Raw genomic sequence first — 18,720 nt, 5'->3', positions numbered from 1 at the left:
TAACGTGCCTTGCTCACAGTTTACATCGTGTTGCGAAGACTGTTAGAAACCAGTTAAAGATTTCGATCTTGCCTCTAGCGTGAAGAAAATGTAGAGGCGCCGATTCGGATTCAAGGATTTCGAGAACTGCCTTCTCAGCCACTTGTAAGTCGATTGGGGTATCTGGTTATAGGCTCTTACAGTGAATAGAAAACTGTTTTAGATTCCTTGGAAGAAGATGCTTGCAGAAGATGCAGCCAACAACAGCATAGCAATGTTTTGCTGAAAGCAGTATCGAAGGAAAGCTACTAACTAACTCTATGGCCTATGGAACCCGAAGGTTCAATGCCGCGTTCAGAAAAGCTCTCCACTTCTGTCCTTAGCCAACTGGGTCCAGTTTCAACTTTGTATTCCTGTTTCTGTGAGATCCATCTTAATATTGTCTTCCCACCTGCGCCTTGGTCTCGCTAATGGACGTTTTCTGATTGGTCTTCCAGTAAAGACTTTGAAAGCGTTCTTACTTTCCTCCATTCTCTCTACATGACCTGTCTACCTGAGCCTCCTAGACTTTATGGCCCTAACAGTGTTTAGTAAACCGTATAAAGTGTGTAGTTCCTCGTTATGAAGTTCCTGCCATTCCCCATTCCCGTCCTCTTTGGTCGCAAGGAAAGCTACAGTGCATCTATATTCACATCTCCAAATTACCTGATTTTATGAAATAGTTCAAAGCTCGAAATAATTCGTCACAGTATTCACTTTCCCTGATGTTGCTATAATTGCACTCGACAAGCTCTGCCAGTTATTACCAAAGTGCTTATTACAAAGCAATATAATTTCTATTAAGCTTTCCGGTGAAGAAACAGATGTTGAAGAAGAATTCACCGGAAAAGAACTTTGTTACTTTTCGCATTGCCCTGTGATGAGATGCAACGTGAGAAATACATTTTCACTGTACAAATCATTTTTCAGAGACAGACATAGGAGCTTCACACAAGAAACTCTCATGATGATCTTCGTTATATACTGTAACACTCTGGAATAAAATAGAATTTCACCGAAACAAATATTCTCTTTGATTTTTGTGTATTTGTTTTTGCTTATTTTTTCAATGTATCATGCGTGTTTGTATGCTTATTTTATTGTTTGATTGTGCTTATAAGTTGAGGCTTTAGTTATTACAAATGTATTTGGATTGCGTCTATGCGTAGGCAACGTTTGTTAATAAGCTTTACTTCAGTAGATGGCGATGTGGTTTAGTGTTGGTTCGAGAACATTACTGACTCATTTAACGGAAAAGTTAAGAACTATTGCCTTTCTTAATTGTTTCTTCACCTGTTCAGAGCCACCGTTTGTGAATTAATTGTAAAATATGTAAGCTCACACGGTGAAATAATGTATTTTCAAGTTAAGGACGTTGGGAGTAAGAAAATTGATAGCAGGATATTGATCAAAGACTAAAAGATAAAGCATTGCTTTTATAAATTGCATTACAAAGGGATAAATATTGTTGCTACAGTACAACCCCTCAAATCCGAACTAATTGGGGCTGAAGAATATTCGGATTTCGGGGGGTTCGGATTACCCGGGACATAATATTACATACTTATTTTCTAATCTTCGACAGTTAAAGATAACTGACTTCAAGTGAAAAATCAGTGTTTGTTTAATCTTGTGTTGTAATTTTTCGTGTGAATCGTAATCCAGTTAACCTAAAATGATTTCATTGTTTTGGATTTTTTGAAATACGTAAGTAGACGTAAACTATTTCCTATTTTATCTAAACTTAACTGTATTTTATAACGTTTTGAATAAGCATTTAGTCTAAAAATGTTAAAACCTTATAAAAAACTAAATTTGTGTGATTAAATCTATTTTTTTTTTCATTTTCCAGCTGTAGTTAATTTTTTCCCTGAGAACGTGTTCGGATTTGCCGGGTTTTCGGATTTCCGTGGTTCAGATTTGAGGGGTTGTACTGTATAAATGAAACAAATGACCATTATAATCTTTCATTAACTATCTCAAAATGAAATCTGTCTGTTTAACGTCCCATATTTATGTTCTTTAGACTAAGGGAGACGACGATGATGGAAGAATTGGTGGAATGATAAAGTGGGAGTAAACGGGAATATTCCAAGAAAACTCGCGGACACGATGGTGTTCACCACAAACATACTTGGCCAGGGATCGAACCAGGAATCCCACGTACCAAAAGTAAGCGCTCTACCACTGAGCCACCATGACCCCTTTAAATACCTCAATTAACAGATAGTATCCTCTCATTTTAACATCTCTTTTCCAATCCAAAACCACAGTACTGTTTATGCTACGGTGGGTGTCTCTTGTTACATACAAAAGTGCACACGCCAAGAGTAAAACAAATAAACATATGCTATATAAAGGAAGAAGAAGAAAGTTATTTGATATGTGATTTTAAATTTTCTTGACTGTTCATCTTACTGTTATGTTGGTGTGATGGGAAGATCGATACAGGGAGAGCCACGAACTCTTTGTCTGATATAAAAGCGGATATCCTCCAGCTAAGCAAAGAACTACTACCATGCGTTATTTTCTCTCTTTTTAGAATGGAACACACGTCGGTGGCCGACGGAAATGAGATGCTCGTCTTGCACATCCCGTTGCTGCTGGTCCCAGCCAGCCTTTAGATATGACCATGTGTTTTAATACATATATATATGATCAAAGGAATTGTAGACGTCTTCCAGACCTTTGTACATTTTAGCATCTGTACTGAAAGAGCATAAAAAAAAAAAGATGCAACCAGCGTTAACGAGGATGTAAAATCCTACACACAATACACATCTTCCTTATTACCACTCAAGGGCAAAAGGAAACTTGTTTTTATTACGTTTTGAAAGTAATTTCTACACAGATGACAATTTAAAGATTCTCGTCGAGAGAGAGTTTTCATCCGGTTTATGTAGCAGCTCTGTAGGAGATGGGTTTCTACTACTGAGTGCAAAACTTTATCCCCGCCGCTTAATTTATCGAGGAATTTTGAAATTGAAAATTGTTTTGCTCATTGTTCTCAATTTCAGAATGAAAATAAGATGAGGGTGTTCGAGTGTGCAGTCTTCAAGATCTTTGGAACTGAAAGAGGCGAACGAACGTACGAATGGTGGAAAACTTTACCTGGAACTCCATAACATATACGAGCCATTGGATATTATTAAAAAATCTTAGATTGAAACGCAGAATTCAGTGAGTGCTCTGTAACGTCACAGTTCGGTGCTCTTCTCAATAAACCACACAGAGAGGGTTAGGAGCTAGTAAATAATTTGACGCTGATAGTGGGGACAGGCAAACAAAAACATGAATAGCGTAATCGATGGTTTTGTAAGTATACTAATCTTGAATCCATGACTACGTGTATAGTGCCAGCGCTTCTTTATTCCATTCGGTTCCCTTTTTTTTCTCTAATGGTTTTCTATGCTTTTCTCTTATTCTACTACTCGTGTATCCATGACTACACGTACACTGCGAACACTTTATTTATTCCAGTCTTTTTCCTCATGTCTCTCCTCTCCTTTCCTCATTGTGTTAATCTTCTTTTCTCAGATACTAAAAGCACGCTTCTACGTCATACTTTGGCTAATTGGAAATAACTGTCCTAATATGGTAGAGACGTATGAACAGCTCGCACGGGGGTAAAACGATTGTTCTAGGCAGTATTTGTTTATAATCAAAAATACAGTGTAACTTGATATTAGCTACGTAAGCAAAACGATTAAATTTTTATCGAGTGCCGTAGGATTTTAAATTACACAATTAGCTTTCCATAAATTGAAAAATGCTTCAAAAACTGTTGTAGGGTTAGAAGACGAATTGAACAAGATCAAATATACACTTATTATCTGTTTCGCCTTACCTCTAAACTGCTATAAACGAACCTACGTGTAACCAAAGCACGCTGATTGATCTACTGATGCTTGTACTCCTCCGCAAAATAGTTAATCAATTTTAGTTATTACTTTTACTATGAAATCAACATATAAAACTATGACATTATTAGTAGTTTCAGATTAATAATACTGCAATCGAATATACTTTATAAAATTATAGAAATATTATATTTAAGCATGCGCATTGATTATGGCGCCAATTCAACTGTGTATGTGTCTGTTCTGTTTCTTCCGCTGCAAAACGGTTACTCCATACAAAAAAATTATTAAAATTCCAGTGTAGAATTTGCGAGAGTGATGATGTATTAGTAGCCGATCATGTTTTTGAACAATGGAAGCATACGGATATTCTTGTTTATCTCCGTTTGGAGGTAAGGCTGAACAGATAAAACGTAGTTTGCTGAGTAATACTTTGTTATACTCAAGGAAATTCAAATACTTTATTATTAGTAGTACAAGGAGTATTCAAATAAAAAGATACGAAACGTCGTAGAAACCAAACCGGGTGAGATAAGAATATGCCGCTTTGGGAGAACGTAGTGTGGCATCTAGGGAAGACAATGTAGGGTCCGGCATGGTTCTGCGCAGGCACGGGAGCCCCTCACATGACGCTGGAGAGAATTAGGCAGTCCGCCCAATTGACGCGGCAGTGCGTACGAAGAAAGCATGGCGTTCACATTGGAAAATTCGACGATTGACGAGCAGCGACGTTTACGGAAAAAACATTAACAGCGACGTGTACTACGAGACACTCCATAGCCTACGCATGTCCATCAAGAGCAAACGGTCTGGGCTGCTCATGGAGGGAGTGATTCTGCTCCATGATAACGCTTGTTCACACGTCTCCCAAATCACACAAAGTGCACACAAGTTCAAGTAGGAGCAGTTTGAGCATCCACCCTACCCCCCGGGCATTTCGCCCTGCAACTTGTATTTGTTTGGTCCGCTAAAAAAGCATCTCGAAGGAAAGTGTTTCAACTCTACAACCACGAACTGAAGGATACAGTGGAGGAAAGGCTGTTGTCACAGCCACATGAATTCTCGGAATAAGAAATCCATCAGCTCGTGAAACAGTGGGATAATTGTGCTCAGGCATGTGGCGATAATCTTTGAATCCATACTTCGATTATAGCCACAGTGTCGTTTCATACTTTTTCATTTGAACACTCCTCATGTTTGATTTCTGCGATGTATTGGAAAAAGACATGTGGGAACAAAGTTGATCAGCACTTCTAAAGAACATAGTTAATTTACTTTTTTTTTTTTTTTTTTTTTTTTTTTTGACAGTTGCATACAGATTCTTTGAGACTTGTAAATTCTTCAAACATTGCAGTCAAATCAAGCAGGTGGTCGGTCAGCTGTAAATGTAAATGTTTAACGCTACCGGTACTACAATTTGACTTTCATTCGTTATTTACCTTTTAATTGACCGCGTCTTCATTATCCATGCATTGTTAGTCTTTATATTTGTGCGTTTACCAAGAGGCTCTTCCTTTGCGTGACTTTTTTTTTTTTTTTTTTTTTTTTAAGAATTCATATTTTATACAAGGTACTAGTGTCTAGTGTAGAATACATAATTGTGTTATATAGTTGCATAACTGCATGTATTATTTACGTAATTACAACCTTAAGATTCATGTAAAGCACTTCTTCCTGTAAAAAAAAAAAATAATAATAATAATAATAAAAATAAGAATCGGATGCAAGGTTCAGCAAACAAGAATTTCTTCCTAGGTAGGGAATAATTGAAGAAGCTAATTTGTTAGACTAGGATAATATATTCTCTTAATGTCATAATGCATAAGCAAATATTTTATTGGTGTTAGGAGGTATAAAGTATGGCACTATTTAATTTTATGATTAACTAGCATGCAGCAAACCACAGAAAGGTTCCAAAATGTTACTGCTGCCAAATCATTTGGATATACACATATGAAGTAAATCCAGTTAATTTTATCACATGTCTGTGAACCAAATGCCAGCATTGAAACGTCTTTCATTCGATATACTATGTGCAGGGACGGCCCTAGACAATTTGCCACCCTATGCAATGGCATCATTTTCCGCCATGCTCTTTTCTCCAGAAAGAACAAATCTTAAAAGACTCGATTTTAAGTATTCTACCCCATCATGAACAACGAAGAGTGAAATAGCACTCGCACTCAGAAAGGCCTAAACACTACAAATACAATCCCGTTGTGTCTTTTTTGATCTTTAAATAATCATCTATTATGTTAGTGAAAGATAAAGCAAACACACCTGCAGAGGAATAATGGTAATCTTTTTTCATAGAATTCAATATCAAGCTTCAATCTTAATATATAAGTTTACAATTCCAATGGAACTAGTCTTTTATCTTTATATCTTGATTGTTTTTTCTTCTGCATCTGTTGCTAAAAAAAATGTTTCCGCCTTCAATGATAAGGAACTTGTTTGTGACAAAGACAAGAGTAGTTTTCATATCAAAACTGTGATAACTAACTAAATGAATTAGGTGTTTGCTACTGTTCGAGAATTGAGTTCTTGTATTTGACAACAATCAAGCAATTCATGCTGGGATGTGTTTGATCATTTGCTTTAACGCTGTCCATGTGATCTTTAATGCGATCTACACGTGATTTGTGAGTGCATTATTTAAATAGATGGTCAGCTTAGTAAATTTCACCACCATCGTCATGAAGTCTGTTCCCAACAAGAAATGTTTATTATAGTTATGGCATATTTTGCCACCCCTCGAAACTTACCGCCCCGTGCAAATGCTCGTGTTGCACATATGGTAGATCCCGCCCTAATCAGTGCATGTGTACCTCACAGAACAGAGTTTTATGCAGTGCGGGTTCTGCTGTAATGCGATCTTTATTAGTACACTGTATATGAATTTGCAATAAGTTTACCAATTACAGTTACAAGCTTACACACTTGCTGATACGCATGGATTTTTTAAAAAGAAACAAATCATACATTTTTCTCTTTTATTCGCGGGCCGGATGAAACATTCGCGGAGTGCCATTTGACCATCACTGGCTTAGATAAATAAGTATTCAAAAATACACAGCTATGAATGTAAAGTGAACTGAAGTATGTATAAACTTATATATTTTTATATAAATTTAATACCTAAATTTGATAGATATCGTCAGTAATAGTCTTTTTTAAATTTGAGTGGTCATGCCAAGAGTGATATTGGAAATGTTCTTACTCAACTCTGTAACTAACTTGATTTTTTGTGTCACATTGTATGATATTAACACAGTTCACACGACCATAAACAAATCCAACATAAACATTTATTGTGAGTAATATTTAAATAGAGGACCAGATCAGGCGCGCACCCAGAAATTTTTGTTGGAAGTCCAGGCTTTTAAGGGGGAAGGGAGAAATCCAATATTGCAAGCTACTAGAGACCTGCACGGACCAGATTTTTCGGCCCGAGCCCAATCCAGCCCGAATGTACCTAGGCCCGCCCAGCCCGGGCCCGAAAAATTTTGGAGATTTTCGGCCCGAGCCCAGCCCAGTCCAAAAAGTTTTTTTTTTAAATTCTTCGCCTAAGCCCGGCCCGGGCCCGATAAATTTTAAAAGTTTCATTTTGTAACATTTTTCACGAAAGTCAATAATTATTAAAGAATTGCAATTAATCGGCCCCAGCCCGGCCCGTACAGGTCTCTTACAAACCACTACGTCTATATTGAATGGGTATTAATCTACGCCCGAAAGACGATAAGTAATTGTAAAATGCTTCCACCTATATGTTCAGAAAAAAATGATAGAACTAGATTACTTTTATGAGAGAAAAAGAGTACAGATGAAGTGTAAAATCAAATGTTCATGCTACATCAATCATTTCGCTGTTAAACAAGTATAGTTTTATTGAGAAAGTGAACAAATGTATGTTGTGTTAGGAAGTTTTGGAGGAGTTCGGACCCCCGTGGGTGCCCCCCCTGGCCCGGTTTAATAGATTTAATTAACATGATCATGAATCAAGTTAAGACAGGAAATGTTTGTTTCAAATAATATATACAGGGTGTTTCGAAACAACACCGACAACGTTTGGAAGGTGATTCCTGACACCAAGATAAGACAAAAAGTATAGGCCAACCTGGGTGCACAAATACTTCCTTTCGGAGTTATAGACTGCCGAAAACATGAAAAAAATGAACGTTAAAGGCCCATAGCTCCCAAACTACGGAACATACCGTAGTCAAGACTTCACTTAGGAACTAATATGTGCCCTATCCAAAAATCCATGTTTCACAATCCTGCAGTACTCGCGCAACAATGTGTAAGGAGGGAGTTTGGCTACGTGCATATAAATTGAAGTACTCACCAACTACCTCTATAAAAATTGTTGCAGAAGTACCACAGGATTCTGAAACATGGATTTTTGGATAGGGCACATATTAGTTCCTAAATGAAGTCTTGACCCGACTACGGTAGGTCCCATAGTTTTGGAACTATGGGCCTTTAAAGTTCATATTTTCATGTTTTCGGCAGCCTATAACTCCGAAAGGAAGCATTTGTGCATCCAGGTTGGTCTTTACTTTTTGTCTTATCTTGGCGTGAGGAATCACCTCTCAAACGTTGTCGGTGTTGTTTTGAAACATACTATATATAAACATACTGTGAAAATGGACGTGCGGTAGAGCTGGTTCTGCTTCAGTGGTATTCCCATTGAATGGAATTTCACGATCTATTTGATCGGTGTACTTTGATCCACTTTTACACGGAATAATATGACAAAATACTAGTAAGTAAGATACAGAACTCTAATTGCTATTTCCTAAAATGCTACAATATGCGAAATCTGAAAACTAAAAAAAAAAAGAAAAAAAGAAAAAAAAACAGATTTGTAGCACAAAAACTTGAGGCCCTGATTCCCAGTATTAGTTGAATAGTATGGTAAGTGAGATATAAACTTGTTTCTTGCCAAATATAAATGCAAGCATGACTGAGTAATGTGATGCTCAGTGTGAGAAACTGAAAGGAACAACTTTTATTTTCATCATCAACAGAGGCGAGTATGCAAATCAAATTACCTGACTCCGCTCTCGGCATGGTCTGATGCGGAAAAGATAGAAGAAGAAAAAAAAACACGTGTATTTCTTGCAGGAGTCTGGTTGTCTGGGTATCCACTTGGGATTGTATGAATAATATAACATAATGAAACAACGGTTGTCATTCCAATACCCTAAATTATGAGAAATAATGTGGTAGTGCTTCGGCAAATAGGGACAGACCTAGTAATGTACAGCGTGTTTCGTAATTCCTGTTCAATCGTTTGGAAGGTAACTTTGCACCAGTGTTGCCAACGAGATTATACGAAATTACGCTAAATTCGTGAACAAAACTGCCATCAATTCCATCATATATTGTCGCAATTTGAAAATGTTGCCGAAATTCCTCTGTTGTTAAGATGCATCATATTTCAATTAATCTAATACAGTACAACCCCTCAAATCCGAACCCCGGAAATCCGAAAACCCGACAAATCCGAACACGTTCTCGGGAGAGAAAAAATAACTACAGGTAAAAAATTTAAAAAAAAATAGATTTAATCACACAAATTTAGTTTTTTTTAAAGGTTTTAACATTTTTAGACTTAATGCTCATTCAAAATCATTACCTAATTATATTCTTACAAGAAGACAGTTATAGATATGCGACAATCATTTTGGACATGAGTACACCCGCCAGTCAAGGTCACTGCCCTTTCGACCACTGGGTCACCCTGTCTAACCTCAGTCGTTGTTTTACCGCCAATTCAGTGACGAAATAAGTACGTAATATTATTTCCCGGGTAATCCGAACCCCCCCAAAATCCGAACAGGCTTCAGCCCCAATTAGTTCGGATTTGAGGGGTTGTACTGTATAAATAAAATACAGTTTGTGTGTGTGTGTCTGTCTATGTTCGGCGTAGGGACCAGACGAGTGAACCGAGAGTTTCCAAATTTTGGTCAAGGATACATTGGACCAGGGCCGAGACCAAGACGAAACGGTTTTTTAAAATTCGAAACAGGGGGTCTCAGGGGCGAGTTTACCGGAACATGTTCAAGTAGTAGAAAATGTTTGATATTATTGTCAAATTCAAAATTTTCGCGGTCGCTGAGATCAATGGTGAAACTCCGATCGCATTAATTTCCAAATTCACCTCATTCGGTTGCGGGCCGGGGGTCACAGGTAGGGAAGATACCGAGACATGTACAAATAATCCAAAATGACCGATATTAGTGTCAAATCCATAGTTTTCGCGGTCGCTGAAATGAATGGTAATACTTCCTAAAATGTTAATTTCCAAATACAGCTCCCATCGGCTGGGGGCTAGAGGCATTTTTTTAAAAAAAAAAAAAATTCGAACCAGGGGGTCTCAGGGAAGGGGGCGTTTACCGGGATATATAAAAATAGTAGAAAATCATATTTTTTCTTTCGTTATTCATTTTGTTTACATAGATATTTTATCTGACCCATGCGAAGATTGAGTATTTCAGCTAGTTATTTATAAATTACAAAAAAGGTATCGCTAATGTACAATTAATGCATAATCCGAATCAGCATCTTCATCTTGGGAGGTAAATCGATTGGTTGTCCCTTCAGCACCAAGGCTAGGTAACACATGGACCTAGAGTTCAGGGTGGAATACGAACTAGTGCTGTTAAAATTATTCGAACATTTTGTTATTTGAATAATTTTTCTTTTGTTACTCGAAAATTCGAATATTCCGTGCACGCTGGTTATTAAATCATTGGGAAGGGGCTTGAGGTGGAATAGTCTAAGCTGGTCTTGTCATTATATGGATACCTCTAAAACAATAAGTACAAAAACGGAAAATAAACTCGCACGTACAGAGAAGATCTGTTAAACAACAAGAGCTAAGTCACGCACACATACAGTGAAAGAAAATACAAGTAGAAGTGTCACATGAAGTAGTTTTTTGTATGACATGATATTTTCCCAATTATTATTGAAACCGGAAGTGTTAGATTCCTACAACTTCCGGTTTAACCAGAGAAAGATTTGAAAATGAAATATTGAAGTTTTATGTCCCACGGTTATGCCGGCTAGGCTAAAGGAGACGGTGATGATGAGAAATTAATGAAATTAATAGAGTGGGAGGAAACGAGAGAACCCGGAAAAACCCCACACATACGGTGTTTGTCCACCACAAAGTCCACTTGGCGCGACCTGGAATCGAACCAGGGACCCCGAGCAGCAGAAGTGAACGCTCTACCACTGAGTCACCGCACCCCAGAGAAAGATTTGAATGATAATTGATTGCAGAAATCCGCTTCTCACTATGTTATAGTTCTTAACCAGACACTTTACACAAGGATTTATTTCGAAAGGGGGGCGGGGAGGGCACAGCTTTTCGAGAAGGTCCAAATTTAGTATGAAATAAATTATAAAATTTGTAAAATCACCCCTAAAATTAGATTAAAATTACAGAAAAGCGAGATTTTAGGGGATCCTAACACCCCGGATCCTGAGGTTTATCTTACTGTATAACGTTTAACGTTTATACCGGAAGAGAATGATTTCCCAGGTTAAACTCGAAATCAAGCTATTAACCAATAATAATAATAGTAGGAGGCATGGTAGAGCTGCGGTGGCTCAGTGGTAGAGCGTTCACCTTAGGTGCGTGGGATCCCTGGTTCGATCCCAGCTTGCGCCAGGTGAGCTTTGGTGGGAGAAAAAAACATTCATGAATTTTCTCGAGGTTCTCTCGTTTCTTCCCACTTTATTCATTCCACCATTGCATTCATTTCTCATCTTCACCGTCTCCTTTAGCCTAGCCGGCATAATTGTGGAACATAAAACTCAGAAGGTTTCATTTCATTTTATTTCAATAATACTGATAGACCTAGCAAATTGTCAGATTAAATATGCTTAAAGTAACTGGATTTTTTTTTTTAAACAGCGTTTTCTGATTTTAAGCTTTAGATTTTCGGCTAAATTTGCACTAAACATTGCTTAAAATGTACTTTACTCAAATAATCGTATAAACTATGTTGTTTTGTCGACCCCGTAATGTTGTATGGTGTATATCTTAAGTAATATTCCTTTTTATTATTATTTTGCAGCGAAAAAGCAGAATGGCGCTGCGGTGAGAACAGGCAGCCTCGGATCGGGGACGCGGACGCCGCCTCTGGAGAGGAAAAGTAAATTCTCCGCTTTAGGAAGGTTATTCAAGCCTTGGAAATGGAAAAGAAAGAAAAAGTCGGAGAAGTTCGAAGCTACCTCAAGATGTAAGTAATCAAAAGTCACATTCGTTTTGCTTTCTTCAATGTTTGTGGGTTGGGAATGTAGTTAGTTTTGCTGTTTGTTGCTTTCTAGCCAGAAGGTTTACTACCGGCGTGCTTGTGGCTAAAGTTTCTTATAGTGGAACGACAAAAGTATTTAATTCATTACTATAGCCATTAATTATGTATGCACTAGAATTTCTCTTTAATTACGGTAAACGCACGATGAAATGTCTCAAGTGATATGCTAATTTCTTAAAATCAAGAATTTATACACTAAACCATTGCTTGACACGTTAGAAGTATTTTCATTTTAGGGTAATAGAAGTCGGAGGGAGGGGACTACTTATTTTAAGCTTCATATTTCCTAAATAGGGATTTTCCGGTGTAAAAGATCATTGTTGTAAACTTATTCTTGACAGGAAGACTAACTTATACATAATTGTTATATGTATGTTGAAAACTGGCGCGGCCACGGGTTCTCAGTGGTAGAGTCCTTACCTCTGTTGCTTGGAGTTCCTAGTTCGATCCCCGGCGAAGTAAGACTGTAGTAAACAACATCACATGTTTTTTTGGGTAGTCTCGTTTCCTCCCACATTCTCGTTCCACCATTTTTTCCACCATCTTTCACTTGCCTTAATCATCCCCTCTCTTACCCTAAAAGGGCATAATCGTTAGGGATGTTAAACTGAAATATTTGATTTTCATTTTGAAAACATTGGTGATGTTTGGGCTTTCAAAGTCCTGAATCGTAAAAAGTCCTGAAAATATCACGGAATTTCATGAAAAACTTTTTTAAAATCTGGAAAAGACACTAAATTTTAAGTACGGGCTTTTCTTTCTCAGAATCGTGCTCTTTTTGCCTTACTTGGTTATTTGTTAGAGGATATTTTATAAAATATATTAGTTTGTTTTGCAGAACTTTTGTACCTACACACATGCTCATTATATACACGTACATTCATAGTAGGGGACAGGGACGTTTACAGTGGGTTGCTGGGGGTCTCACTTCTCCTGAACTATACTCTTAAGTTTAATCTAATTTTAGGAGAGATCTTACAAACTTTAGTATAAATTATTCTCATATTGAATTTGGACCCTCCCGAAATAAATTCCTACGTACGTACCTGGTAGATGAGGAATCCCCTGGTCGGGAAATATGTAGTTGATTTTTTTACATTTATGTGTAGACCTAAAAGTTCGAAAATCGTGACCTGGAAAACCTGAAAAAGTCAGGGAATTCGAGCTAACGAAATAAGTGGGATTAGTTATAGACTATATTCTTAATCTTTTTCAACTCTTTTTCGTTCCATAGGCATTAAAACTTACCATCTGCGGGTGCGAATAAAGAGCGTTAAAAAAGAAAGAACAGGCTTATATTATTATTATTATTATTATTATTATTATTATTATTATTATTATTATTATTATTATTATTATTTAGCTCCCGCTGTTGCGAATTGTTAGCGTCAACGACCTTGGTGTATACGGTCCCTGGGAATACTAAAATTTTCAGGTATTGACCCAGCATCAGGAGGTAGTTGTAAAGCTACCTGAATTAAGAGGTAAAGAACTGTGATCCAGAAAGTCAGAAATAACAGCGCCTGCGAATCGATGCCAGATATTATCCAGTTGAACTTGAGTCATCTGGCTGTCATAGCCTTTCATGGCTGTAGTCAGGAAATTTAAATTATTACTTGTTAGCAAATTTCATCAGTATTTCAATACTGTATAACTAAAGAAAGCCGAAAAGATTTTTTAAAACTTCTTATTTGTGTTAACTGCAATTCGCCTCGCTTCTATGTACTGAAATAAAATAACTAATCTTCGTGTCAGGAAAGCCCATGAAGTACTCTGGCCGACTATATGACCCACATTTCAGCCGGTAGCGCCACATAATGTTTGGTGTGTTCAAGCGCATTTCTTCGCTACTGTAATTGATAATGCTCTCCATGCCACTGATCAGTATCGCACTAATTATTGCATTTAGGAAATTCATAGTTATTATGTGTTGACGTGTTCAGATTTTTTTTAAACTTCTAAATCTCTACTGTTACACAAAAGGAAGATAATGCTTAGCATATGAGGTTCCCATTAAAAATTGAATACCGGTATATTGCACTCATATAGCGGAAAGAGGGCAAATTCTGTTTTCGAATTTCGACTCTCAGTGGTGAAATTGCCAAATGTGAGGGTTCACTGAAGTTAGATTTGGAATTTTGGTATTTAAACTCTCAGTTAAAAATAAGAAAATACATATTTCGACAAGTCCACTTCTAATAAGGAAAGAGATCAGTTTCTATAATATTGAAATTTCCGATTCTTTATAAAGGAAAACTTAATGTCAGTATTCGTTCAAGTCGGAGATAAGAAGTATGGTACTTTAACCTCTAATTGAAGTTAATCAAAAACGTGTTTGAATTCTTTCAAAATTTTGGCTACGAAAGGAGACAATTTCCAGTATTCAAATTTTCGAATTTTGTTCAGAAAATAGACTTCTTAATTCGATATGTAAACACATGTACAAAAATGAGTAAACATGTATTTCAGCATTTTCGATAATTCTGCTTCTAAAAGGGAAAAGAACAATTTTGCAATATTCAAATTTCGGGTTTTATTTTCGATTGAAACCTTATTCCTCTCGTGGGCTGCGGTGGCTTATGGTAGAGCGTTTACCTCTGGTGCATGGGGTCCTTGGTTTGATCCCATCTCTCACCAAGTGAACTTTGTGGTGGACAAACACAATGTGCGTGGGGTTTCTCGGGGTTCTCCCGTTTCCTCCCTCTTTATTCATTCCACCATTCCATTCATTTCTCATCACCGTCTTCTAACCTTTAGCCTAACCAGCGTAACTGTGGAACGTAGTAACTTAAAATTTCATTTCATTTTCTTATTCTTCTCATGCAATGAATGGGCACTTCCATTTGTCCTATTACAAGCATTCGTCATTTGCTTTAGTAAACATGTTTAAATAAACACGTAAAAGTCGAACTCCATTTGCGGGGCAAAAAGTCCTGTGAAGGGCACCCATTCCCCCCTCTCCCCCGCCGCGGGTATACCCCTTGTTAAACTCAGCATCTCTGCAAGTTGTTCGATGCATTTCAAATGTTTTTGATTCCGCGTAGCTTATTGAGAAGAGTTGTATTGCATAAAAACTAGCGTTTATGTAGCGTATTAAGAAACTATGAATGTAGATGAACTCAGTGAAGTTCTCCCCACCCCAAATGAGAAATTTAGCACACCGAGCTTAATAGAAATCAAGGCTTCGTAATCTTTTAAGTTATTGGTAAAATACGTATGGAATTCACAATTACATAGTTTTCTCTAAAATTAGAACATTAGCAATCTTAATAGTTTCTTCCTAGGAGTTAATATTGAAATAAAATTTCTAAATTACCACTAATCTCAAGTTGTGACCAAATAATATAATGTATTAATTATGAATATCATAACAATTTATTTTCTGTTTGTGTTATTAGCCATTTTATGATGCTTTCAAGAATCGTGCATAGATTAAGCGAAGCGCATATTTCTGATTTTTTTTATAGGACTTGGCCGACGGATATATCATAACAAAGGAATGTTGATGAGCGTATTAATAGCTTTCAGCAATAAATTTCGCATTGTGAAAGTGAACGAGAAACAATCTATTAAAACACACTTAAGAAAGACTGTATGGCATTTTGTAAGTAGTAATGATATTCTGAAGGAATGAAGAAAAAAATATTTTTGCATATTTTGTGAATGTAGGTCAAGGATGTATTTGCCGCCTCTAATCGCAAAGGCTTTCCCTCTTAAATTTATTTTCATGCAAAAATCTAGGCAGTAGTTAAAAGGTCAGTTGTTTTGTACCTTCATACTATATTGGGAGCGACTGTTTCTGCTCGGTTAGAGAAATATAAAAGAGTCATCCGAACTAACAATATTAAACTTGGATAAACGCTAGGATTTCCCATTCTGTTCTGTAATTGCTTTTTTCTTTTTCGAATTTACCATTTTTTAATTTCCCTCTTTGCGTTTTAATTTGCTTACCATTAGTCATACCTGGACTTAAAGCAAACCTTCCAATAGAAATTGTGAATACGTGATAGCTTCAACTTGAGTATTCTTTCGCTAGTATCTTGATAGTTTAGTCCTAGTTTCTACCATGGAGAGATTGTCTATGGCTCTAGGATTCCTAAAATGTGAGTGGTTTATTGTTTGTTCAACAGTTTTTCCCTACTTTTTTAATTTTTTTTCTTTTCCTAAATACTGTAGGAATTTATTATAAAAATAAGTTAACTAAGTTTCAAGTAGATTCAAGATCTTGTTTTGTAAATTAATCTATTTTCGATATGGTTTTCTGTTATGCCAAGTTCATAATCTAATCACAGATTCCATAATTGATTTGAAGACGTGTTTAGACATGACAGCATATCGATATTCTCGTATCGAACAAACGGAACATACGATTAATACAAATGATTTCAGTACGTAAGAACTAGTTAGTCTCTTTGATACGGGAATCTTGTTTATCTTTGTATGTTTGACTGCTGAATGTTTGATCGCTGTAGAAATATAGTTGATTGGCTAGAATGATCTAGACAGTGGCGTACTCTGAGATTCTGTTTGGGACGGGAGGCAGTGAGGAACTAGTGTTGCCATGATTGTAAATTTTCATCAGAATATACTTCCATATCCCTAAATAAATAATGTGTTGTCGGACATGTACATTTTAAAATATATATATTGTGCATCTTTTCGAGATATTTAATACTTCTGCCTACTTTTACTGTATATCTTGCATAAATATATTTCTTAATTTCAAAAAAATGTATTTAAACCTATTATAATGATTTTTAAAACATTTTTTAAAGGAAAGGAGGCAAGTGTATATGGCTCTAATTTACAAGATGAATAAATCACGTCGTTCACATCTAGCAAACTGTGAAACCACTTCTGTAGGATTTACAGGAATTTCTCGATGAATACTTGGAGAAGCTAGGCTAATAAGTCAATACTGACCCATTATATTTGCAAGTAGTTTTTTCAGTTTCTTCAGTAATGAAGTTTCTTTCAGCCGAAGAGATCTACACAATAAAGGTAGCTAATATTTGCAGCATTTTCGTACATTGGGGAAACGTTTGATTGCATTGAATTAATGCGTCAGTACTGTTTTGAGGTCTTTCACTTTGTACAATATCATTCCATTTTACTTCCATAATTCAAATTTAGAAAGTGTAGCTATCTGTTAAGTTAAAATACCTTAGGAGAACTGTGTAGACCTCTTAATTTCAGTGGTGGAGGTATAGTACCTAAACGGTTCGAAATAAATATTTGTAAGGATGTGTTTGTGGTTTTCAAACCGCTCTTTCAATTCTGGCAATCGAGTAATGGTATGAAAACTGATCTTCTGTAATATTCTTCTGGATCAGATGCATTTGTATTTAATCCCTGACATTGACAATGAAGAGATTCGTGGTTTCTGAATTTTGAATTCACTGTCAGCATTGTTGGAATGTCAATAATTTATTAACATTAAAGCATCTTCAGCGTACTGACACGTCTTCGTTAAACCCAAACGTTATTTCCTAATTTCAAACGCGTCATGCACCATTTATAACATTATTATGCCTTCATTAAGACAAACAGATATATAAGATCAAGAATTGTACATCGGCATTGTCTGATTCAAAAGTAAATAAATAAATATGAACATGTAAGATAGTATGTAATTTTTGAATTTAATACAAAAAGAGAAACATGAGTACAAGAACTTGGAAATTGTAGTGGTTAATAAAATCAACTTGTTATTAGAACTAAAAAGAAGTAAACAATATGGTTTGTTGAAGTAAAATATTAAATCATTTTCAAATGAAGTTCTAAAATAAAAGTTTGAATGAAGTTCAGAACTCCCACACCGTTACGTTCTTGCTTCGAGGTGACTAGGAAAGAGAGAGCAAATTAGAATCAGTATCCACAATGTTGACTTGGTGCACATCTAAAGTTCGGCTCAAACCTCTTGATGTCTGTCAAAAAGCCAGTAGTGTGCAGGTGAGACGTTGTCGAATTTCGCTTCCTTTCGTGTACAGGCATAATGTGAAACATTAACGCGAGAAATTACGATATTGAAAAAACAAATTTGTTCTCACAGATTTATTAACGCTATAGTGACATACGTATGTGTTATAAGGGCGTACCTTTGAAATTGCTGTCTCCTGATTCAGAAACAAAGCAATTAAACAACGTCGCCCAATGGATATTGTGAAAAGGAGGACACACTTAAACGTCAGGAGTTTTGAGCTGGACTGTACGTAACTGTACAGAATAGAGAGGATTGATTTGGATAAAGCCTCATGTAACAAATTTGAAATTTTACAGATTAGTTTTTTTTCTTTCTTTGTAGTTTTCGTATCAGGTTTTACAGATTGCATCAGTAATTTAGATAAGATGCAGGGGCCACAAACCAATGTTGCCAACATTTCACGAGAAAAAGTGGCTAGAATCAGTTGCGAAAAATGACCAGAAATGGCTAGGAAAAAGAAAGAAAGCTTCTGTGCGGCAAAACTCTCGTAACATAAATAAATGTTATCATCATCATCTTATTCTTC

General features: G+C 36.4%; 1 protein-coding gene across 7 annotated transcripts in view; it reads left to right on the top strand.

Moving 5' to 3' along the window:
* The window catches only part of LOC145675432 (phosphatase and actin regulator 2), an 850,331-nt gene that overhangs the window by 500,574 nt on the left and 331,037 nt on the right, over window positions 1-18,720 (top strand). For all 7 annotated transcript variants that reach the window (XM_081745850.1, XM_081745845.1, XM_081745844.1 and 4 more), the window contains one exon: window positions 11,972-12,136. In XM_081745850.1, the coding sequence (XP_081601976.1) occupies window positions 11,972-12,136 (165 nt within the window). The remainder of the gene's footprint in view (window positions 1-11,971; window positions 12,137-18,720) is intronic.

The sequence above is a fragment of the Thermobia domestica genome, chromosome 18 (assembly GCF_964235325.1).
Source record: "Thermobia domestica chromosome 18, izTheDome1.hap1.1, whole genome shotgun sequence".
In the NCBI taxonomy this organism is placed as follows: domain Eukaryota; kingdom Metazoa; phylum Arthropoda; class Insecta; order Zygentoma; family Lepismatidae; genus Thermobia; species Thermobia domestica.
The sequence above is the reverse complement of the archived record's forward strand: the minus strand, read 5'-3'. Positions and strand labels throughout refer to the sequence as shown.